Raw genomic sequence first — 19594 nt, forward strand, 5'->3', positions numbered from 1 at the left:
AGGCTATATACTACAGGGGCTGGCAGGCTATATACTACAGGGGGCTGGCAGGCTGTACACTACAGGGGCTGGCAGGCTATATACTAGAGGGACTGGCAGGCTATATACTACAGGGGCTGGCAGGCTACATACTACAGGGGGCTGGCAGGCTATATACTACAGGGGGTTGGCACGCTATATACTACAGGGGCTGGCAGGCTATATGCTCCAGGGGGCTGGCAGGATATATACTTGAGGGGGGCTGGCAGGCTATACATTACAGGGATCTGGCAGGCTATATACTACAGGGACTGGCAGGCTATATACTACAGGGGCTGGCAGGCTATATACTACAGTGGGCTGGCTGGCTATATACTACAGGGATCTGGCTGGCTATATACTACAGGGGTGGGCTGGCTATATACTACAGGGGCTGGCAGGCTATATACTACAGGGGGCTGGCAGGCTATATGCTCCGGGGAGGCTGGCAGGATATATACTACAGGGGCTGGCAGGCTATTTACTACAGGGGCTGGCAGGCTGTACATTACAGGGGTTGGCAGGCTATATACTACAGGGGTTGGCAGGCTACATACTACAGGGGGCTGGCAGGCTATATACTACAGGGGCTGGCAGGCTATATACTACAGGGGCTGGCAGGCTATGTACTACAGGGATCTGGCAGGCTATATACTACAGGGGTGGGCTGGCTATATACTACAGGGGTGGGCTGGCTATATACTACAGGGGCTGGCAGGCTATATGCTCCAGGGGGGCTGGCAGGATATATACTACAGGGAGCTGGCAGGCTATATGCTCCAGGGGGCTGGCAGGATATATACTACAGGGGCTGGCAGGCTATATACTACAGGGGGCTGGCAGGCTATATACTACAGGGGGCTGGAAGGCTATATACTACAGGGGCTGGCAGGATATATACTACAGGGGGTTGGCATGCTATATGCTCCCGGGGGCTGGCAGGCTATATGCTCCAGGGGGCTGGCAGGCTATATACTACAGGGGCTGGCAGGCTATATGCTCCAGGGGGGCTGGCAGGATATATACTACAGGGGCTGGCAGGCTATACACTACAGGGGGCTGGCAGGCTATATACTACAGGGCCTGGAAGGCTATATACTACAGGGGCTGGCAGGATATATACTACAGGGGGTTGGCACGCTATATACTACAGGGGCTGGCATGCTATATGCTCCCGGGGGCTGGCAGGCTATATGCTCCAGGGGGCTGGCAGGCTATATACTACAGGGGCTGGCAGGCTATATACTGTAGGGGGCTGGCAGTCTATATACTGCAGGGGGCTGGAAGGCTATATACTACAGGGGGTTGCCACGCTATATACTACAGGGGTTGGCAGGCTATATGCTCCAGGGGGCTGGCAGGATATATACTTCAGGGGGGCTGGCAGGCTATATATTACAGGGATCTGGCAGGCTATATACTACAGGGACTGGCAAGCTATATACTACATGGGGGCTGGCAGGCTATATACTACAGGGGCTGGCATGCTATATGCTCCAGGGGGCTTGCAGGCTATATGCTCCAGGGGGCTGGCATGCTATATACTACAGGGGCTGGCAGGCTATATACTACAGGGGCTGGCAGGCTATATACTGCAGGGAGCTGGCAGGCTATATACTACAGGGGCTGGCAGTCTATATACTGCAGGGGGCTGGAAGGCTATATACTACAGGGGGTTGGCACGCTATATACTACAGGGGCTGGCAGGCTATATGCTCCAGGGGGCTGGCAGGATATATACTTCAGGGGGGCTGGCAGGCTATATATTACAGGGATCTGGCAGGCTATATACTACAGGGGCTGTCAGGCTATATACTACAGGGGCTGGCAGGCTATATACTACAGGGGGCTGGTAGGCTATATACTACAGGGATCTGGCTGGCTACATACTACAGGGGTAGGGGCTGGCAGCCTATATACTACAGGGGCTGGCAGTCTATATACTACAGGGGGTTGGCAGGCTATATACTACAGGTGGATGGCAGGCTATATGCTCCAGAGGGCTGGCAGGATATACACTTCAGGGGGGATGGCAGGCTATATACTAAAGGGGGCTGGCAAGCTATATACTACAGGGGCTGGCAGGCTATATGCTCCAGGGGGCTGGCAGGCTATATACGACAGGGGGCTGGCAGGCTATATACGACAGGGGGCTGGCAAGCTATATACTATAGGGGCTGGCAGGCTATATACTACAGGGGCTGGCAGTCTCTATACTGCAGTGGGCTGGCAGGCTATATACTACAGGGGGTTGGCACGCTATATACTACAGGAGCTGGCAGGCTATATTCTCCAGGGGGCTGACAGGATATATACTTCAGGGGGGCTGGCAGGCTATATATTACAGGGATCTGGCTGGCTATACACTACACGGGGCTGGCAGGCTATATGCTCCAGGGGGGCTGGCAGGATATATATTACAGGGGCTGGCAGGCTATATACTACAGGGGCTGGCAGGCTATATACTACAGGTATCTGGCTGGCTATATACTACAGGGGTGGGCTGGCAATATACTACAGGGGCTGGCAGGCTATATAGTACAGGGGGCTGGCAGGCTATATACTACAGGGGCTGGCAGGCTATATACTACAGGGGCTGGCAGGCTATATACTACAGGGGCTGGCAGTCTATATACTGCAGGGGTCTGGCAGGCTATATACTACAGGGGGTTGGCACGCTATATACTACAGGAGCTGGCAGGCTATATTCTCCAGGGGGCTGACAGGATATATACTGCAGGGGCTTGCAGGCTATATACTACAGGGGGTTGGCACAATATATACTTCAGGGGGATGGCAGGCTATATACTACAGGGGCTGACTGGCTATATACTACAGGGGCTGGAAGTCTATATTCTCCAGGGGGCTGGCAAGCTATATACTACAGGGGCTGGCAGGCTATATACTGCAGGGAGCTGGCAGGCTATATACTACAGGGGCTGGCAGTCTATGTACTGCAGGGGGCTGGAAGGCTATATACTACAGGGGGTTGGCACGCTATATACTACAGGGGCTGGCAGGCTATATGCTCCAGGGGGCTGGCAGGATATATACTTCAGGGGGGCTGGCAGGCTATATATTACAGGGATCTGGCAGGCTATATACTACAGGGGCTGGCAGGCTATATACTACAGGGGCTGGCAGGCTATACACTACAGGGGGCTGGCTATATACTACAGGGGAGGGCTGGCTATATACTACAGGGGCTGTCAGGCTATATACTACAGGGGGCTGGCAGGCTATATGCTCCAGGGGGGCTGGCAGGATATATACTACAGGGGCTGGTAGGCTATATACTACAGGGGCTGGCAGGCTATATACTACAGGGGGCTGGTAGGCTATATACTACAGGGATCTGGCTGGCTACATACTACAGGGGTAGGGGCTGGCAGCCTATATACTACAGGGGCTGGCAGTCTATATACTACAGGGGGTTGGCAGGCTATATACTACAGGTGGATGGCAGGCTATATGCTCCAGAGGGCTGGCAGGATATACACTTCAGGGGGGATGGCAGGCTATATACTAAAGGGGGCTGGCAAGCTATATACTACAGGGGCTGGCAGGCTATATGCTCCAGGGGGCTGGCAGGCTATATACGACAGGGGGCTGGCAGGCTATATACTATAGGGGCTGGCAGGCTATATACTACAGGGGCTGGCAGGCTATATACTACAGGGGGGCTGGCAGGCTATATACGACAGGGGGCTGGCAAGCTATATACTATAGGGGCTGGCAGGCTATATACTACAGGGGCTGGCAGTCTATATACTGCAGTGGGCTGGCAGGCTATATACTACAGGGGGTTGGCACGCTATATACTACAGGAGCTGGCAGGCTATATTCTCCAGGGGGCTGACAGGATATATACTTCAGGGGGGCTGGCAGGCTATATATTACAGGGATCTGGCTGGCTATACACTACACGGGGCTGGCAGGCTATATGCTCCAGGGGGGGCTGGCAGGATATATATTACAGGGGCTGGCAGGCTATATACTACAGGGGCTGGCAGGCTATATACTACAGGTATCTGGCTGGCTATATACTACAGGGGTGGGCTGGCAATATACTACAGGGGCTGGCAGGCTATATAGTACAGGGGGCTGGCAGGCTATATACTACAGGGGCTGGCAGGCTATATACTACAGTGGCTGGCAGGCTATATACTATAGGGGCTGGCAGTCTATATACTACAGGGGGTTGGCAGGCTATATACCACAGGTGGATGGAGGCTATATGCTCCAGAGGGCTGGCAGGATATACACTTCAGGGGGGATGGCAGGCTATATACTACAGGGGGCTGGTAGGCTATATACTACAGGGATCTGGCTGGCTACATACTACAGGGGTAGGGGCTGGCAGCCTATATACTACAGGGGCTGGCAGTCTATATACTACAGGGGGTTGGCAGGCTATATACTACAGGTGGATGGCAGGCTATATGCTCCAGAGGGCTGGCAGGATATACACTTCAGGGGGGATGGCAGGCTATATACTAAAGGGGGCTGGCAAGCTATATACTACAGGGGCTGGCAGGCTATATGCTCCAGGGGGCTGGCAGGCTATATACGACAGGGGGCTGGCAGGCTATATACGACAGGGGGCTGGCAAGCTATATACTATAGGGGCTGGCAGGCTATATACTACAGGGGCTGGCAGTCTATATACTGCAGTGGGCTGGCAGGCTATATACTACAGGGGGTTGGCACGCTATATACTACAGGAGCTGGCAGGCTATATTCTCCAGGGGGCTGACAGGATATATACTTCAGGGGGGCTGGCAGGCTATATATTACAGGGATCTGGCTGGCTATACACTACACGGGGCTGGCAGGCTATATGCTCCAGGGGGGGCTGGCAGGATATATATTACAGGGGCTGGCAGGCTATATACTACAGGTATCTGGCTGGCTATATACTACAGGGGTGGGCTGGCAATATACTACAGGGGCTGGCAGGCTATATAGTACAGGGGGCTGGCAGGCTATATACTACAGGGGCTGGCAGGCTATATACTACAGGGGCTGGCAGGCTATATACTATAGGGGCTGGCAGTCTATATACTGCAGGGGTCTGGCAGGCTATATACTACAGGGGGTTGGCACGCTATATACTACAGGAGCTGGCAGGCTATATTCTCCAGGGGGCTGACAGGATATATACTGCAGGGGGCTGGCAGGCTATATACTACAGGGGCTGGCAGGCTATATACTACAGGGGCTGGAAGGCTATATACTACAGGGGGCTGGCAAACTATATACTACAGGGGGCTGGCAGGCTATATGCTCCAGGGAGCTGGCAGGCTATAAACTACAGGGGGGCTGGCAGGCTATATACTACAGAGGCTGGCAGGCTATATATTACAGGGGGCTGGCTGGCTATATACTACAGGGGCTGACTGGCTATATACTACAGGGGCTGGAAGGCTATATACTACAGGGGGCTGGCAAGCTATATACTACAGGGGGCTGGCAGGCTATATGCTCCAGGGAGCTGGCAGGCTATAAACTACAGGGGGGCTGGCAGGCTATATACTACAGAGGCTGGCAGGCTATATACTACAGGGGGCTGGCTGGCTATATTCTACAGGGGCTGGCAGGCTATATACTACAGGGGGATGGCAGGATATATACTTCAGGGGGGATGGCAGGCTATATACTACAGGGGACTGGCAGGCTATATACTACAGGGGCTGGAAGGCTATATACTACAGGGGGCTGGCAAGCTATATACTACAGGGGGCTGGCAGGCTATATGCTCCAGGGAGCTGGCAGGCTATAAACTACAGGGGGGCTGGCAGGCTATATACTACAGAGGCTGGCAGGCTATATACTACAGGGGGCTGGCTGGCTATATTCTACAGGGGGCTGGCTGGCTATATTCTACAGGGGCTGGCAGGCTATATACTACAGGGGGATGGCAGGATATATACTTCAGGGGGGATGGCAGGCTATATACTACAGGGGGCTGGCAGGCTATATACTACAGGGGCTGGCAGGCTATATACTGCAGGGGGCTGGCAGGCTATATATGACAGGGGGCTGGCAGGCTATATACTATAGGGGCTGGCAGGCTATATGCTCCAGGGGGCTGACAGGATATATACTTCAGGGGGGCTGGCAGGCTATATATTACAGGGATCTGGCTGGCTATACACTATAGGGGGCTGGCAGGCTATATGCTCCAGGGGGGCTGGCAGGATATATATGACAGGGGCTGGCATGCTATATACTACAGGGGCTGGCAGGCTATATGCTACAGGGATCTGGCTGGCTATAAACTACAGGGGGGCTGGCAGGCTATATACTACAGAGGCTGGCAGGCTATATTCTACAGTGGACTGGCTGGCTATATTCTACAGGGGCTGGCAGGCTATATACTACAGGGGGTGGCAGGATATATACTTCAGGGGGGATGGCAGGCTATATACTACAGGGGCTGGCAGGCTATATACTGCAGGGGGCTGGCAGGCTATATACGACAGGGGGCTGGCAGGCTATATACTATAGGGGCTGGCAGACTATATACTACAGGGGCTGGCAGGCTATATACTACAGGGGCTGGCAGGCTATATACTCCAGGGGGGCTGGCAGGATATATATGACAGGGGCTGGCATGCTATATACTACAGGGGCTGGCAGGCTATATGCTACAGGGATCTGGCTGGCTATAAACTACAGGGGGCTGGCAGGCTATATACTACAGAAGCTGGCAGGCTATATTCTACAGTGGACTGGCTGGCTATATTCTACAGGGGCTGGCAGGCTATATACTACAGGGGGTGGCAGGATATACACTTCAGGGTGGATGGCAGGCTATATACTACAGGGGGCTGGCAGGCTATATACTACAGGGGCTGGCAGGCTATATACTGCAGGGGGCTGGCAGGCTATATACGACAGGGGGCTGGCAGGCTATATACTATAGGGGCTGGCAGACTATATACTACAGGGGCTGGCAGGCTATATACTACAGGGGCTGGCAGTCTATATACTGCAGGTGGCTGGCAGGCTATATACTACAGGGGGTTGGCACGCTATATACTACAGGGGCTGGCAGGCTATATGCTCCAGGGGGCTGGCAGGATATATACTTCAGGGGGCTGGCAGGCTATATACTATAGGGGCTGGCATGCTATATACTACAGGGGCTGGCAGGCTATATACTACAGGGGCTGGCAGTCTATATACTGCAGGGGACTGGCAGGCTATATACTACAGGGGGTTGGCACGCTATATACTACAGGGGCTGGCAGGCTATATGCTCCAGGGGGCTGGCAGGATATATACTTCAGGGGGGCTGGCAGGCTATATATTACATGGATCTGGCTGGCTATATACTACAAGGGGCTGGCAGGCTATATACTACAGGGATCTGGCTGACTATATACTACAGGTTTGGGCTGGCTATATACTACAGGGGGTTGGCAGGCTATATACTACAGGGGGCTGGCAGGCTATATACTACAGGGGGCTGGCAGGCTATATACTACAGGGGCTGGCAGACTATATACTACAGGGGCTGGCACACTATATACTACAGGGGGCTGGCAGGCTATATACTACAGGGGCTGGCAGGCTATATACTGCAGGGGGCTGGCAGGCTATATACTACATGGGGTTGGCACGATATATACTTCAGGGGGATGGCAGGCTATATACTACAGGGGCTGACAGGCTATATACTACAGGGGGATGGCAGGCTATATGCTCCAGGGAGCTGGCAGGCTATAAACTACAGGGGGGCTGGCAGGCTATATACTACAGGGGGCTGGCTGGCTATATTCTACATGGGGATGGCAGGCTATACACTACAGGGGGGCTGGCAGGCTATATACTACAGGGGCTGGCAGGCTATATACTACCGGGGGCTGGCTGGCTATACACTACAGGGGGGCTGGCAGGCTATGTACTACAGGGGCTGGCTATATACTACAGGGGGGCTAGCAGGCTGTATACTACAGGGGGCTGGCAGGCTATATACTACAGGGGGCTGGCAGGCTATATTCTACAGGGGCTGGCAGGCTATACACTACAGGGTCTGGCAGGCTATATACTGCAGGGGGCTGGCAGGCTATATACTGCAGGGGGCTGGCAGGCTATATACTACAGGGGGCTGGCAGGCTATATACTGCAGGAGGCTGTGACCAATGCATCTCCCACCCTCGGCATATACTCGAGTCAATAGGTTTTTCCAATTTTTATTTGTGTTAAAATTAGAGGTCTCGGCTTATACTCGGGTCGGCTTATACTCGAGTATATACGGTATATTCATTTATATCCACTTGGGAGCGATATGAACGTTTGGTTATTTTTTATTCAAATATTCGTGGATGGAAAAATGGCTAAAAAGTGGTTTTCCGGCATCTGGAGGCTGTTTTCTGTTACAGTGTTCGTGGCCGGGATTAAACTTTCTAATATTTTTCTAGAATGGGCATTTTGGGAGGATTTTTACTGTTTATTTATTTTTATATGTGAAGTAGGAATAGGGAGGATTTAAACTTTTACATTTTTTTTACCATTATTTCAGTCCCTCTAGGGTACTTTAACCCTGCGGGGTCTGATTGCTAATTCTATATACTGCAATACTACTGATGATCTCTAATGGCTTCCATCTGCTGGCTATTAGAGATTATTACGCATGGCAAGCCAATGAGACTGTAGGCTGCCATGGCAACCAATCGCGTCATCCAATGACATCACGGGTGGCGGCGATCGGCCATCCCAGATGCCGGTGCCCATGAAATGGTAAGTTAGGTGCCGCAGTCTTATTGGACTGTGGCACCCAACAGGTTAACTTTCACGATCGCGTGTCAGCACCGACTGCTGCAGTAACAGGTGGGTGTCAGCTGTATTATACAGCTGACACCTGCTGTGTATGGAGAGAGCTCAGCCCGTGAGCATCAGGACATTCTATAAGGGGTTAATAGATGTATATTGGTAAATTACCTAATATCCTGCCCCCCCCCCCCCCCACATACACATTACATACAACATGTGGTAAAGTGACCAATTCTTTAAGGGGTCACAACAGATGATTTTGAACAAGGGATTTATGGTGGTTACAGCGCAGCCTCCCGGTGCAGCGCCGGCTCACACACAGCGCCAGGTCACACACAGTGCCGGCTCACACACAGAATTATTTATTCTATTAAAGGGACGTTCATACTAGTGACACATCCTCTACAGATGGTAACAGATCAGTGTCCGATCACTCAGAGCCCAACACCTACTTATCTGTATATTGTATCAGAGCAGTGCTGTGCATGCGCCGTGTAACTGCTGGATATTATTGTCCCACAAAAGTGACCGGAGCGATGGAGTATGTACTGGAGACGCTTCATCATGAAACGAATTGTTCCAAATTTCTCTGAGATTCACAGAATTACTATTCCCTGTCCACATCTCGTTATATTCCAAAGAAATGCTACTACACACATCACATAATACACGACAACACATTCTACACACGTTACATTCTACAATAATGATACTACACACATCACATTATACACGACAACACATTATACACACGTTACATTCTATAATAATATTACTACACACATCACATACTATGCATGTCATATACTACACATGTTACATGCTTTAATAATAATACTACACACATCACGTTATATACTAAAATAATACTACTGCACACATCACATAATACACAAGACACATACTACACACATCTCATACTATGCACGTCACATTCTACACACGTTACATACTATAATAATGTTACTACACACATCATGTTATATACTAAAATAAAGCTACTACACACATCACAAAATACACACGACACGTACTACACACACCTCATACTACACACATATCATACTACACACACCTCATACTACACACATATCATACTATGCACGTCACATTCTACACACGTTACTATAATAAAGCTACTACACACATCATAAAATACACACGACACGTACTACACACGTTACATTCTATAATAATGATACTACACACATCACGTTACATACTATAATAATGTTACTACACACATCATGTTATATACTAAAATAAAGCTACTACACACATCACAAAATACACACGACACGTACTACACACACCTCATACTACACACATATCATACTACACACACCTCATACTACACACATATCATACTACACACACCTCATACTACACACATATCATACTATGCACGTCACATTCTACACACGTTACTATAATAAAGCTACTACACACATCATAAAATACACATGACACGTACTACACACGTTACATTCTATAATAATGATACTACACACATCACGTTACATACTATAATAAAGTTACTACACACATAACATACTTACACACGTTACACATTATAGTAATAATACTACACACATGTTCCTCTGGTTATTCTGTTATCTGCTTCAGGTGGTGTCACTCGGGACGACTTCTGAGTTACTTTTGGATTGTTTTCTACCCCGTAAAGATGAATGTATGAGATGTGAATACTCTCTGCACATTTACATACACGGTATGGACAGAAATCCCCCCCCTTCCTGGTGTATCCAGCCCCCGCCACGGAGTCCCCTGTACAGAGATACTGCCTGGTCCTGGAGATCCCAGCCCTGTAATAGGGACAAGTCTCGTCACCCACAGCCGTGAGGAGTATAAGAAACCCAACCACAAAGTGGAGACCACGTAACGAGCCACCAAACCATAGATCCAGGCACCGGGACGGTGATGTCTTCTTATATCTGTTACCCATGGCCTGAGCCAGAATGGGCTCCTGGTGTCCCTGTGTCCCCCTCCCCCTGCTCCCTCAGCACTTCCCCCTCCACCTGCCTGCTGTAATCTCACAAAGCGGGAGGGGAAATGGTCCTGCACAGTGTAACAGCTGTGAAGCTACAGCCCGGAGAGGTTTTGGTAACACCCCCAGGAGAGCTTCAGGCTTATTATCATAACAGTAACAATTGATGTTAGAAGGAAGGAGGCCAAGGATAAGAAACATAAGAAGACACCACAGTCCCGGTGCCGGGATCTCGGAGTAATGTCCCTCATATCTATGAGATTCCCTTTAACATCAGAACAACCTGTGGCCGGAGCACATCACCATCACAATGCCATCAGATGGACGGGTGGACACATCTTCTCTGTCCGGGTTTGGTGGACGCCAGGAGAACGTTATCACCTGATGCCATTGTGCCCGGTGTAATTCTGTTTTTAGGGATCAGGCCCCTTAGTTTCAGCATGACAGGACATTTGGGACAATCCCAGTTCCAGTCCCTGTACATGAAGCCATGGAGCTGGAGAAGAACGTGACCTCGTAGAGCCCTCACCCCAACAACTTGTGTGCCAAACCCTAAGCCGCCATCGGTGTGTGACCTCTCCCGAGCTCCTGCTCTTGTCCATACAATGTATCACCTTCTATACTTCCGGCAGATCTCAGGAGTCTCCTCGTGTGACACCAGCCTTTAGCCTATGGGGAAAGTTCCACGTACCTTGTGCTTGTGAGTTTGGTGCTTTCAGCGGCCATGTTTGTTCTGCCCCCCCCTTAGGTTGATGCTGGTGGAGGAGGAGATTCGGAAGGATCACACGCAAGAACCAATCGATATGAAGAGGAGACTTATCGAGGCTCAGGTGGAAATTACAATGTCATTGTGCCTTTGTGTGTGACATCACCATCACACCCTGTCCTGTCTGTCATCTGGGGAAAGAGATGGGAGGGCAAAAAAAAATGGGAAGGGGCAACAACTTTCCATGAGATTTCTGGTGGGCGAGGACCAAACTGAGAGCAGATAGCAATGGCGTCGTATTAACGGGGACTTTCTATCCTGTGATTGGTTCCTGGTCCCCAGGTGACAGTATTTTACCGCCACACACGCAGGTTGGACGATATCACACACACAGATTCTCTGACATGCTGGAAAATCTCTGTGCGATGACCCCATCCTCTTCTATTCTCGTAGAGTAAGGAGGATTGGGCCCCCATGCACTAGAGGTGCCCATGGGGCCTGTGGACCTTCATTATATCTCTCTCTTCTGATAGAAATATACTGAAGATGTTCCGGATGTATCTACTGCAATATGATGTGAACGTGTACCATAGAACTAGGAGAGGGTCCCGCAGATGTGTTATATAATGGACAGACCTCCTGACACCAGGACCACCCGCCATCAGCTGAAGTTGTCGGGGGAAGCATCGCCCAACCTTGTGCAGGGGGTCGTTAAGAACCTGGTCCTACAAAGGTCAAGTAATAGAGGGGGTTAGACGCCACCATCTACATTGCCCCGATGGCAGAAATACCTGCCACCAGTTCTTCTCCTCAATGTGTCGAGCAGCTCTGGTTCTCAGCCCGAGCATTGGCCATCCATCGACGTGTCCTCCCGGGCAGTGGTGGCTTACGGGATGACTGCCTCTGAAGCCCCATTATGGGGCAGTTACACGCTCTGAGGAATCTCCTGATAGTTGGGGGTCTGACCACTGGGATCTGACATTACTGCACATCCCCTTTAAAGGGACCCTGTTTCTTGGCCAAAATGGAGAGTGACAACAAAGAACCTGCCATGCATTCCCCCGACAACTTGATGATTTAATGCTTTATTCCTCCTGTGGGGGGCGCTCTCAGGTTCCCCAGAGATTACAGCTGATCACTGGTGTCCAGGCAGAAGGATATTGCCGGGGAACCCTCCTAAGAAATGGGGGTTGTCCCAAACTAAGAACCCCCAAGAGTCAATAAGAAGTGATAGGAAGTGGAAGAGGAAGATTTGCCAATATGAAGAATTATTACCTCTATTATCCTTTATTCATATAGCGCCAGCATATCCCACAGCGCAGTAGTGGCTCACGCTGGGAAGGGAAAGTGCGCAGGTTTATGATTAATGAAGAAAACAGTAAGGGATGGTAAGAAGGGCGAATGTCATGATATCACCTGTCTACTGTCTCCCCATCTCATCATCAGCCGATATCGGGAACAGTCACGGCCGCGCTGCCGGAACCATGTACAGAAATGATCTATAATATCAACGTCTTATTAAGAGCAACTCCACCCGTTCTTGTATAATAGCTTCCCCCGACCCAGGATTATAATCTTTCCTTTAAATATTCACAAAATTTCTATAAAAATTGTTGAGTCAAAAATGTAGACAAGTACTATCCTTCGCCCCTATTGAGTCCAGTGGGGCCCCGATTCCTCGAGTCATGGGTAGAGCTGCTCTTATGGCTGAGGTTGGTACTATAGTAATGCATGGTTTGGGCAGCTCTAAGGGTAACTTCAGCCTTATATTCAGTGTGTGATTGGGTGCCATGCAGAGAGTGAGTCTGTGGGCGGAGCCAGGTGGCATCAAGTCACCTCCCCCAGAATGAGGAGCGGACACGGCTGATGTTGGAGTGCGACTCTACTGCCGCCACAATACCAAATTCTTCCAGGGTTTGAGGCCTAATCCCAGGGTCCATATGGACCATAGTTTTTATGGTTGTAGCTTCCAATCACCTAGTAAGTCGTATCAGAAGCTAAATATGAAGCAAAGGCCTGAAAAGCTAAGAATAAGACGTAGACTCGCCTTTCCGAGAACCCAAAGAGATCCAGAATTTCTGAATAACACCTGGCAGGTATGGATCATCCATATTGGGGATGGCTTTGAGAGTAGAACCTCTTTGGATATGGTTTCCAGTGCGGAAACTGATGAGGACGTTTATCAAAAGTTATGAGAGTCTAATCCTGCTCCAATGTCTGATCCTGGACGTGAAATCTGCCCCAATTATATCTCTGTATGGAGAGGCCACAGCTTTAGGTCATGGCCACTGGCTCCTAGAAATAACTTGACTTCCTGTCCAGGTGACCGCCTTTGGACTACACACAGGAAGCAGCCTGCAGCCCCTCCCACCACAGGAAGTGACACAGCCCCGACACACGTTGTTCACACAGTTGTGTCTGTGAAGGAAATGTTTGGGAGACGACGTGTAGGAGATAGCGATGAGCCGTTACATGTATAAAGTTGCGGTTTTATTCATGGTTTGTATATAACATGGAGACTGCAAGTAAATCGTATTTTCTAGCTTTTAGGGCAGAAAAGACCTAGCAAAACCTCAATGAGTAGCCAACATGTGATTCTACTACACCTCCAAGCATCCTCAGGCTGTAGAAGTCGGGGCACGCAGGGAGTCGTCGCCTACTGGACTCATAGTCTGTACGGCGACAAAGAGGTCAATATAGTTTAGAGGGAATGAAATACAAACTATGAGAATCGGGTTAAACCGTTTTCCATACGACTGACTTAGATGATGTGAGAAGAGAGCGGAATGTGACCGGGGTCCTCACACATAATGGGAGGTACAGCCCAATGCCAGGAGGGTTCCCTCACTTCCAATATCTGAATGTGCTTCCTTAAAGGGGTTGTCTACACTGGATCATCTTTCCCATGTGATGGTTCCCTTAGTGGGACATCCCATCCCTCTATCCTAATATAAGGAGACAACACCTTTAAAGCACACCTTCACCAAAAACCTATGAATTCTGATTTACCGATACGCAAGTCGCCGTCTCGATGTTTCCCTCAAGTCATATCAACAAAGTAATGGCTTCCAGGAAGAACGAGCCAAAAGTGGAACCTGTCTTTTTTTACCCTGCAAAGTCATTATTTTGTTAGTTGATTGGTGACAACCTGCCTCCCTCATATCAGTTCTGCAGGCACCAGGACAGCTTAAGGAGCTCTCGAGTGTGATGACCCTACATTCAGCAGCCCAATCCTCTGCTTCCTGGACTCCTGTGAGTATGACTTGGAGGGAGGAGATGGGATTGAGGTGATCTACATCTACTCTGTCAGGTTTGTCTGGAGGTGTGCTTTAAATCACAAAATGCAACCCCCTCCCTGCCACCCACATGTGCACTAAAATCAGTTTAGGCGATTTAGAGGGGTCCTTTCCCCACCGGCACCAACTCCAAGTCTTTGCTTCCTGGATTTTCTTCTTCAGCTCCCACCGATCCCGTGCGATCAACGTTGTTAGTTTCTTCACTCAATAAAGTTATCTGGTTCTCTACTTTCAGGTGGGTGGAGCATATAGTCCGGCACCACCCACGTGACAATATAGAGACTATAATAAATGCTGAAACTAACCACTGTGGCTGCTCAGGAATGATGGGGGCAGCGATTACAGGAGGCCAAGATCGAGGGCAGTGGTGAGGGGTCCGCTTTAAACTTTACATCTTTTGTTGTGAAATCATGTAAAACCAAATCTTACATCATCATAGGAGGAACATACACATTGCTTTATATGTTCACATGTCAACCAGCCCAAAGCCTGTTGTGGTGGGGGTGATCAAGGACTGGGTAGCAGAGCGGACGGAGGGTCCGTTGGGTAGAGTCCCAATGTATAATTGGGTGGGATATATTGAGGGGTCACAAATATCCACAGAGAGGGAGGCCATGTATCACTGCCTGACCTCCAGTATCCACAGAGAGGGAGGCCATGTATCACTGCCTGACCTCCAGTATCCACAGAGAGGGAGGCCATGTATCACTGCCTGACCTCCAGTATCCACAGAGAGGGAGGCCATGTATCACTGCCTGACCTCCAGTATCCACAGAGAAGGGAGGCCATGTATCACTGCCTGACCTCCAGTATCCACAGAGAGGGAGGCCATGTATCACTGCCTGACCTCCAGTATCCACAGAGAGGGAGGCCATGTATCACTGCCTGACCTCCAGTATCCATAGAGAGGGAGGCCATGTATCACTGCCTGACCTCCAGTATCCACAGAGAGGGAGGCCATGTATCACTGCCTGACCTCCAGTATCCACAGAGAGGGAGGCCATGTATAACTGCCTGACCTCCAGTATCCACAGAGAGGGAGGCCATGTATCACTGCCTGACCTCCAGTATCCACAGAGAGGGAGGCCATGTATCACTGCCTGACCTCCAGTATCCACAGAGAGGGAGGCCATGTATCACTGCCTGACCTCCAGTATCCACAGAGAGGGAGGCCATGTATCACTGCCTGACCTCCAGTATCCACAGAGAGGGAGGCCATGTATCACTGCCTGACCTCCAGTATCCACAGAGAGGGAGGCCATGTATCACTGCCTGAACTCCAGCCCTCAAGAACAGGATTTGGTGCCGACTGTTGACTACATCTGTAGCATTACACATGCCCGCCCCTGCAGCCTGTGTGTGCGTAGCCCTGCAGAAGCGCTTGTATTGGATCAGGTACATCGCTGTATGCCACTTCTATGTGTCACGTGCAGTTGCTTTTCCTGGTTGGTCACTTTCTTTCAGGCGTCAGTAGATGAGTCTCGGAGGATCGTTGGGTATCATAACCCGTTGTATAGAGCAGGACGTCCTCTGTTGTATGTGCGTGGCTCTGCTGACAGATGTGTGTCTCTGTGTGACATTTACATGTGTACATTGTCACTATTGTCTTTCTCTTACATTTGTAAGTAAGTTCTCTCTCCCCTCTCCCCCCCAACAGGAGAAGAAGTTTCCCTCCGTGGGTTCAGCAGACCCGCGTCTGAGGCTGGCGACTCCATGGAATGGGGCCCTTCCGCCTCTGCCTCCTCGACTCCAAATCACAGAAAATGGAGACTTTCTAAACTCAAGTGACCATCACTAACCGGAGCTGAAGGGTCCATCCAGGAGCCTGGAGGGAGGAAGGGGGACCGGGATTCCCCCACTGAGGCGTCTGTCCAGAGGCCTAAGGGGGACGGGGCTGGGAACCCCCTTTCCTCCCTGACTCTGAAACCCTCCCTCTGTGCCGTCCAGACCTGCAGCAGACAATCTGTGTGACCCCGGACACACGTGGGAAGTGGAGAGGAGAGAGAAGGGGACATCGCACTGAACTTAGCCTAAGACTCTCACCTTACCAATCCTATCTCTTCAGCCTTTGTTCACCTTGGACTCCTAAATCTATCACTTACTCTGTCCCTTGAAACTTGTCCTTCTTCATTGACCCTCTAAATCCCCTTTCAATCCATGTCCCTCAAGCTCTCTGTCTCAGGTCTGAGGCCCTGGGATTCGCACTGACAGATCTGCACTGTAGGGGAAACCTCCCCGACCATTACTCCAGTCTACATCTTCTCCAACATCTGCCCTCATCCTCCACTCATCCCCTCTCACCTCCGCTCATCTCTCCTCTGTGTCCCTCTCCGACCCTTCTGTTCTGTGCGAAACAAGCAAAAACTCTGAGCCGCCCAGCGGAGGTGACTCCTGTCACGCAGGGAGATGAGCGATAGATCAGGAGGCCGAGAAAACTAGAAGTACAACAACCAGGGCCGTGTGGATGGAGGTCATGCTGAAGGTGCAGGATCCATGGTTGGCATAGGGAGGGGAAGGATCAGAGGTCGGGAGGATTGGAGAAAGCCAAAAAATTACGGAAAATAGAAAAAACTAGAAACAGGAGGAGCTCCCGGGGGATGGGCTCTTGTAGCTGGTTACACGGGGACTTAGTGCATTTACCTCCTAACATGGGCAGCTGTTCTGGGAGATTAGAGACCGTTTATTATTATTATGAATATTATTATTGAACTTTATTTATTTCTCTAAATCTGTCAGTCTGCGCGGAGCCAAAACCAGTGACCCGAGTCTCGCGCCCCAAAGAGCTTACAATCTACTCCACTTCCTGTGACACGGGGAGTTTATAAATAACTTGGCCTCAAAGGTCGCATGGAACTTGCGTTTGGATGGGGAGGGAGGTGGGAAGGGCGTTAGTTTCATCCATATCAGAGGTTGGTGCCATAAAACTTGCAGGGCCCCTCTTCACCTCGGTGACAGGAGCATCTGGGCCCGAAATGAATGTGTCAGTAAAGATAATTTTGATTGTACTTGGTTCTTTTTGACGTTCTGTGTAAATATAAAAACAATTTAAAGAAAAAAAAAAGAGAATTCAGAGTCGTTCTGTGAGTCCAGAGCTCAGACAGTCGCTGATTTCTGTTATTTATTATATTTATATATTTACTGAACAAGACAACCGGTGCTGACGTCCATTGTCCGCTCAACATGTCACTATCTCTCCCATCAGACACCGCAGGGATCTCCAGAGGTGACCACCACTCATGATATAAGCCAGGAATGCACACGTGTGGATGAACCAAAGTGATTCTTATAACGTTCTACAGAGGTTGGACGGGGTTAATAGTGGAAGGAGAACGTCTCGTAGCAGAGCTGGCAGAACAATGAGGTTCCCAGAATTAGTAGATAATCAATGGTTTACACTTTCGAGCCTTCACCAGTTGGGTGGAACGGTTTCTGGCTTTTGATGATTCTTCAGAACATCTTGGTCCATGTTGTGTCGCGCTCGGAATCTTGTAGACATTCACAACGGGTGGATTGTCTACATTGTCTACATCCTTCCATGTTCATGAGCAACACTCACTCCTTCTATCTTGGTTTTGTGGCCTCAAAATTTTTGGAAATACAGACGACCAATAGGTTGTATCAAGGGAACCTAGACCGATCAAGGTCACCCATAAGACTGAGCCCCTACAGTGATATCAGGTCAGTGGTCAGGATCTGGGGCCGGAAGTCTTGAACATCTCAGAGGATGGGACCTTCATTGTTCTTCTGGTGGATGCGTAGACGACGTTCTTCTTCCACTCTGCGGTTATGACCTTTATGCAGTTGGTTGTTATTTAGTGCCTGTTTGTGATTGATATTATGATCTTGGACATTTGCCCCCAATATGACGTGTGGCCGGGGGGATGTGATTGCTCACGTCCAGATGCTACTTTATACCGATGATTCCTGTTTGCAATGTGTTTTCTAAACTGTGATGACCAATTATTTTTCTCTAGCGGTGTACAGCTAGGTCCCTCTGCCGAGATCCGGGGTCAAGCCAATGCCCCTTCCCCTGCAGGAAGTTTGACCACAAATAAAATAAAACCAGGTGGCTGCATATCAATGGTGGCAGGAGAAATCCACAATATCTGAAGGTGACTAAGCCGAACTTATTTTTGGGTGTATACTTTTTAAAACAATAAATAAAATAAAAAGTTAAATATGTAAATGATTTGTGAATGTGTCTTTACCCTCCTTGAGTCTGACTCGGTTGAATATTGGGAACAGCGGCCGCCACGAAAATTACAAACAATTCCAGGAACTGACCCGCGCTGTGTGATATACGGTCATGGCCATAAGTTGTGAGAATGACACAAATCTCTTGTCACATGATGTGTCCCTCTGGTCTGTCAGATGTTTATCACATACAGAGATACAAGTGCAATCATATTATGGGGAGCAGAAGCTTTTATTGTCAGGTGGGAGGAGTTACTGCAGTGAGTCAGTATCTGCAGGACCTCTCCCTCTTCTTCAGGACCTCTGCAGTTCTCCCTGGCAGCTCTCACTCACCTCCTGCACCAGATCCTGACTGATCGCCGTCCATTCCTGCACAATCACTGCTGCATTCTGTCACAATGTGTTGGGTTTTGTTTGTACCCAGTCTCCTGATGATTGACCACAAGTTCTCAATGGGATAAGATCTGGGGAGTTCCCGGGCCATGGACCCAGAATCTCTGTGTTCTGTTCCCGGGCCATGGACCCAGAATCTCTGTGTTCTGTTCCCGGAGCCATGGACCCAGAATCTCTGTGTTCTGTTCCCGGGCCATGGAC

General features: G+C 49.9%; 1 protein-coding gene across 19 annotated transcripts in view; it reads left to right on the plus strand.

Moving 5' to 3' along the window:
- SYNGAP1 (synaptic Ras GTPase activating protein 1) overlaps positions 1 to 18995 on the plus strand; it is a 188454-nt gene extending 169459 nt beyond the window's left edge. For 13 of the 19 annotated variants that reach the window (XM_072125692.1, XM_072125695.1, XM_072125693.1 and 10 more), the window contains 3 exons: positions 11553 to 11634; positions 14677 to 14762; positions 16464 to 18995. In XM_072125692.1, the coding sequence (XP_071981793.1) occupies positions 11553 to 11634; positions 14677 to 14762; positions 16464 to 16604 (309 nt within the window). In that variant the 3' untranslated portion in view covers positions 16605 to 18995. Of the gene's footprint in view, positions 1 to 11552; positions 11635 to 12809; positions 12899 to 14676; positions 14763 to 16463 lie in introns of all 19 variants that reach the window. The other 6 variants (XM_072125702.1, XM_072125703.1, XM_072125710.1 and 3 more) reach the window with 4 other exon arrangements.
- The last annotated feature ends 599 nt before the right edge of the window (positions 18996 to 19594 follow it).

The sequence above is a fragment of the Engystomops pustulosus genome, chromosome 9, assembly GCF_040894005.1.
Source record: "Engystomops pustulosus chromosome 9, aEngPut4.maternal, whole genome shotgun sequence".
Taxonomy (NCBI): Eukaryota; Metazoa; Chordata; class Amphibia; order Anura; family Leptodactylidae; genus Engystomops; species Engystomops pustulosus.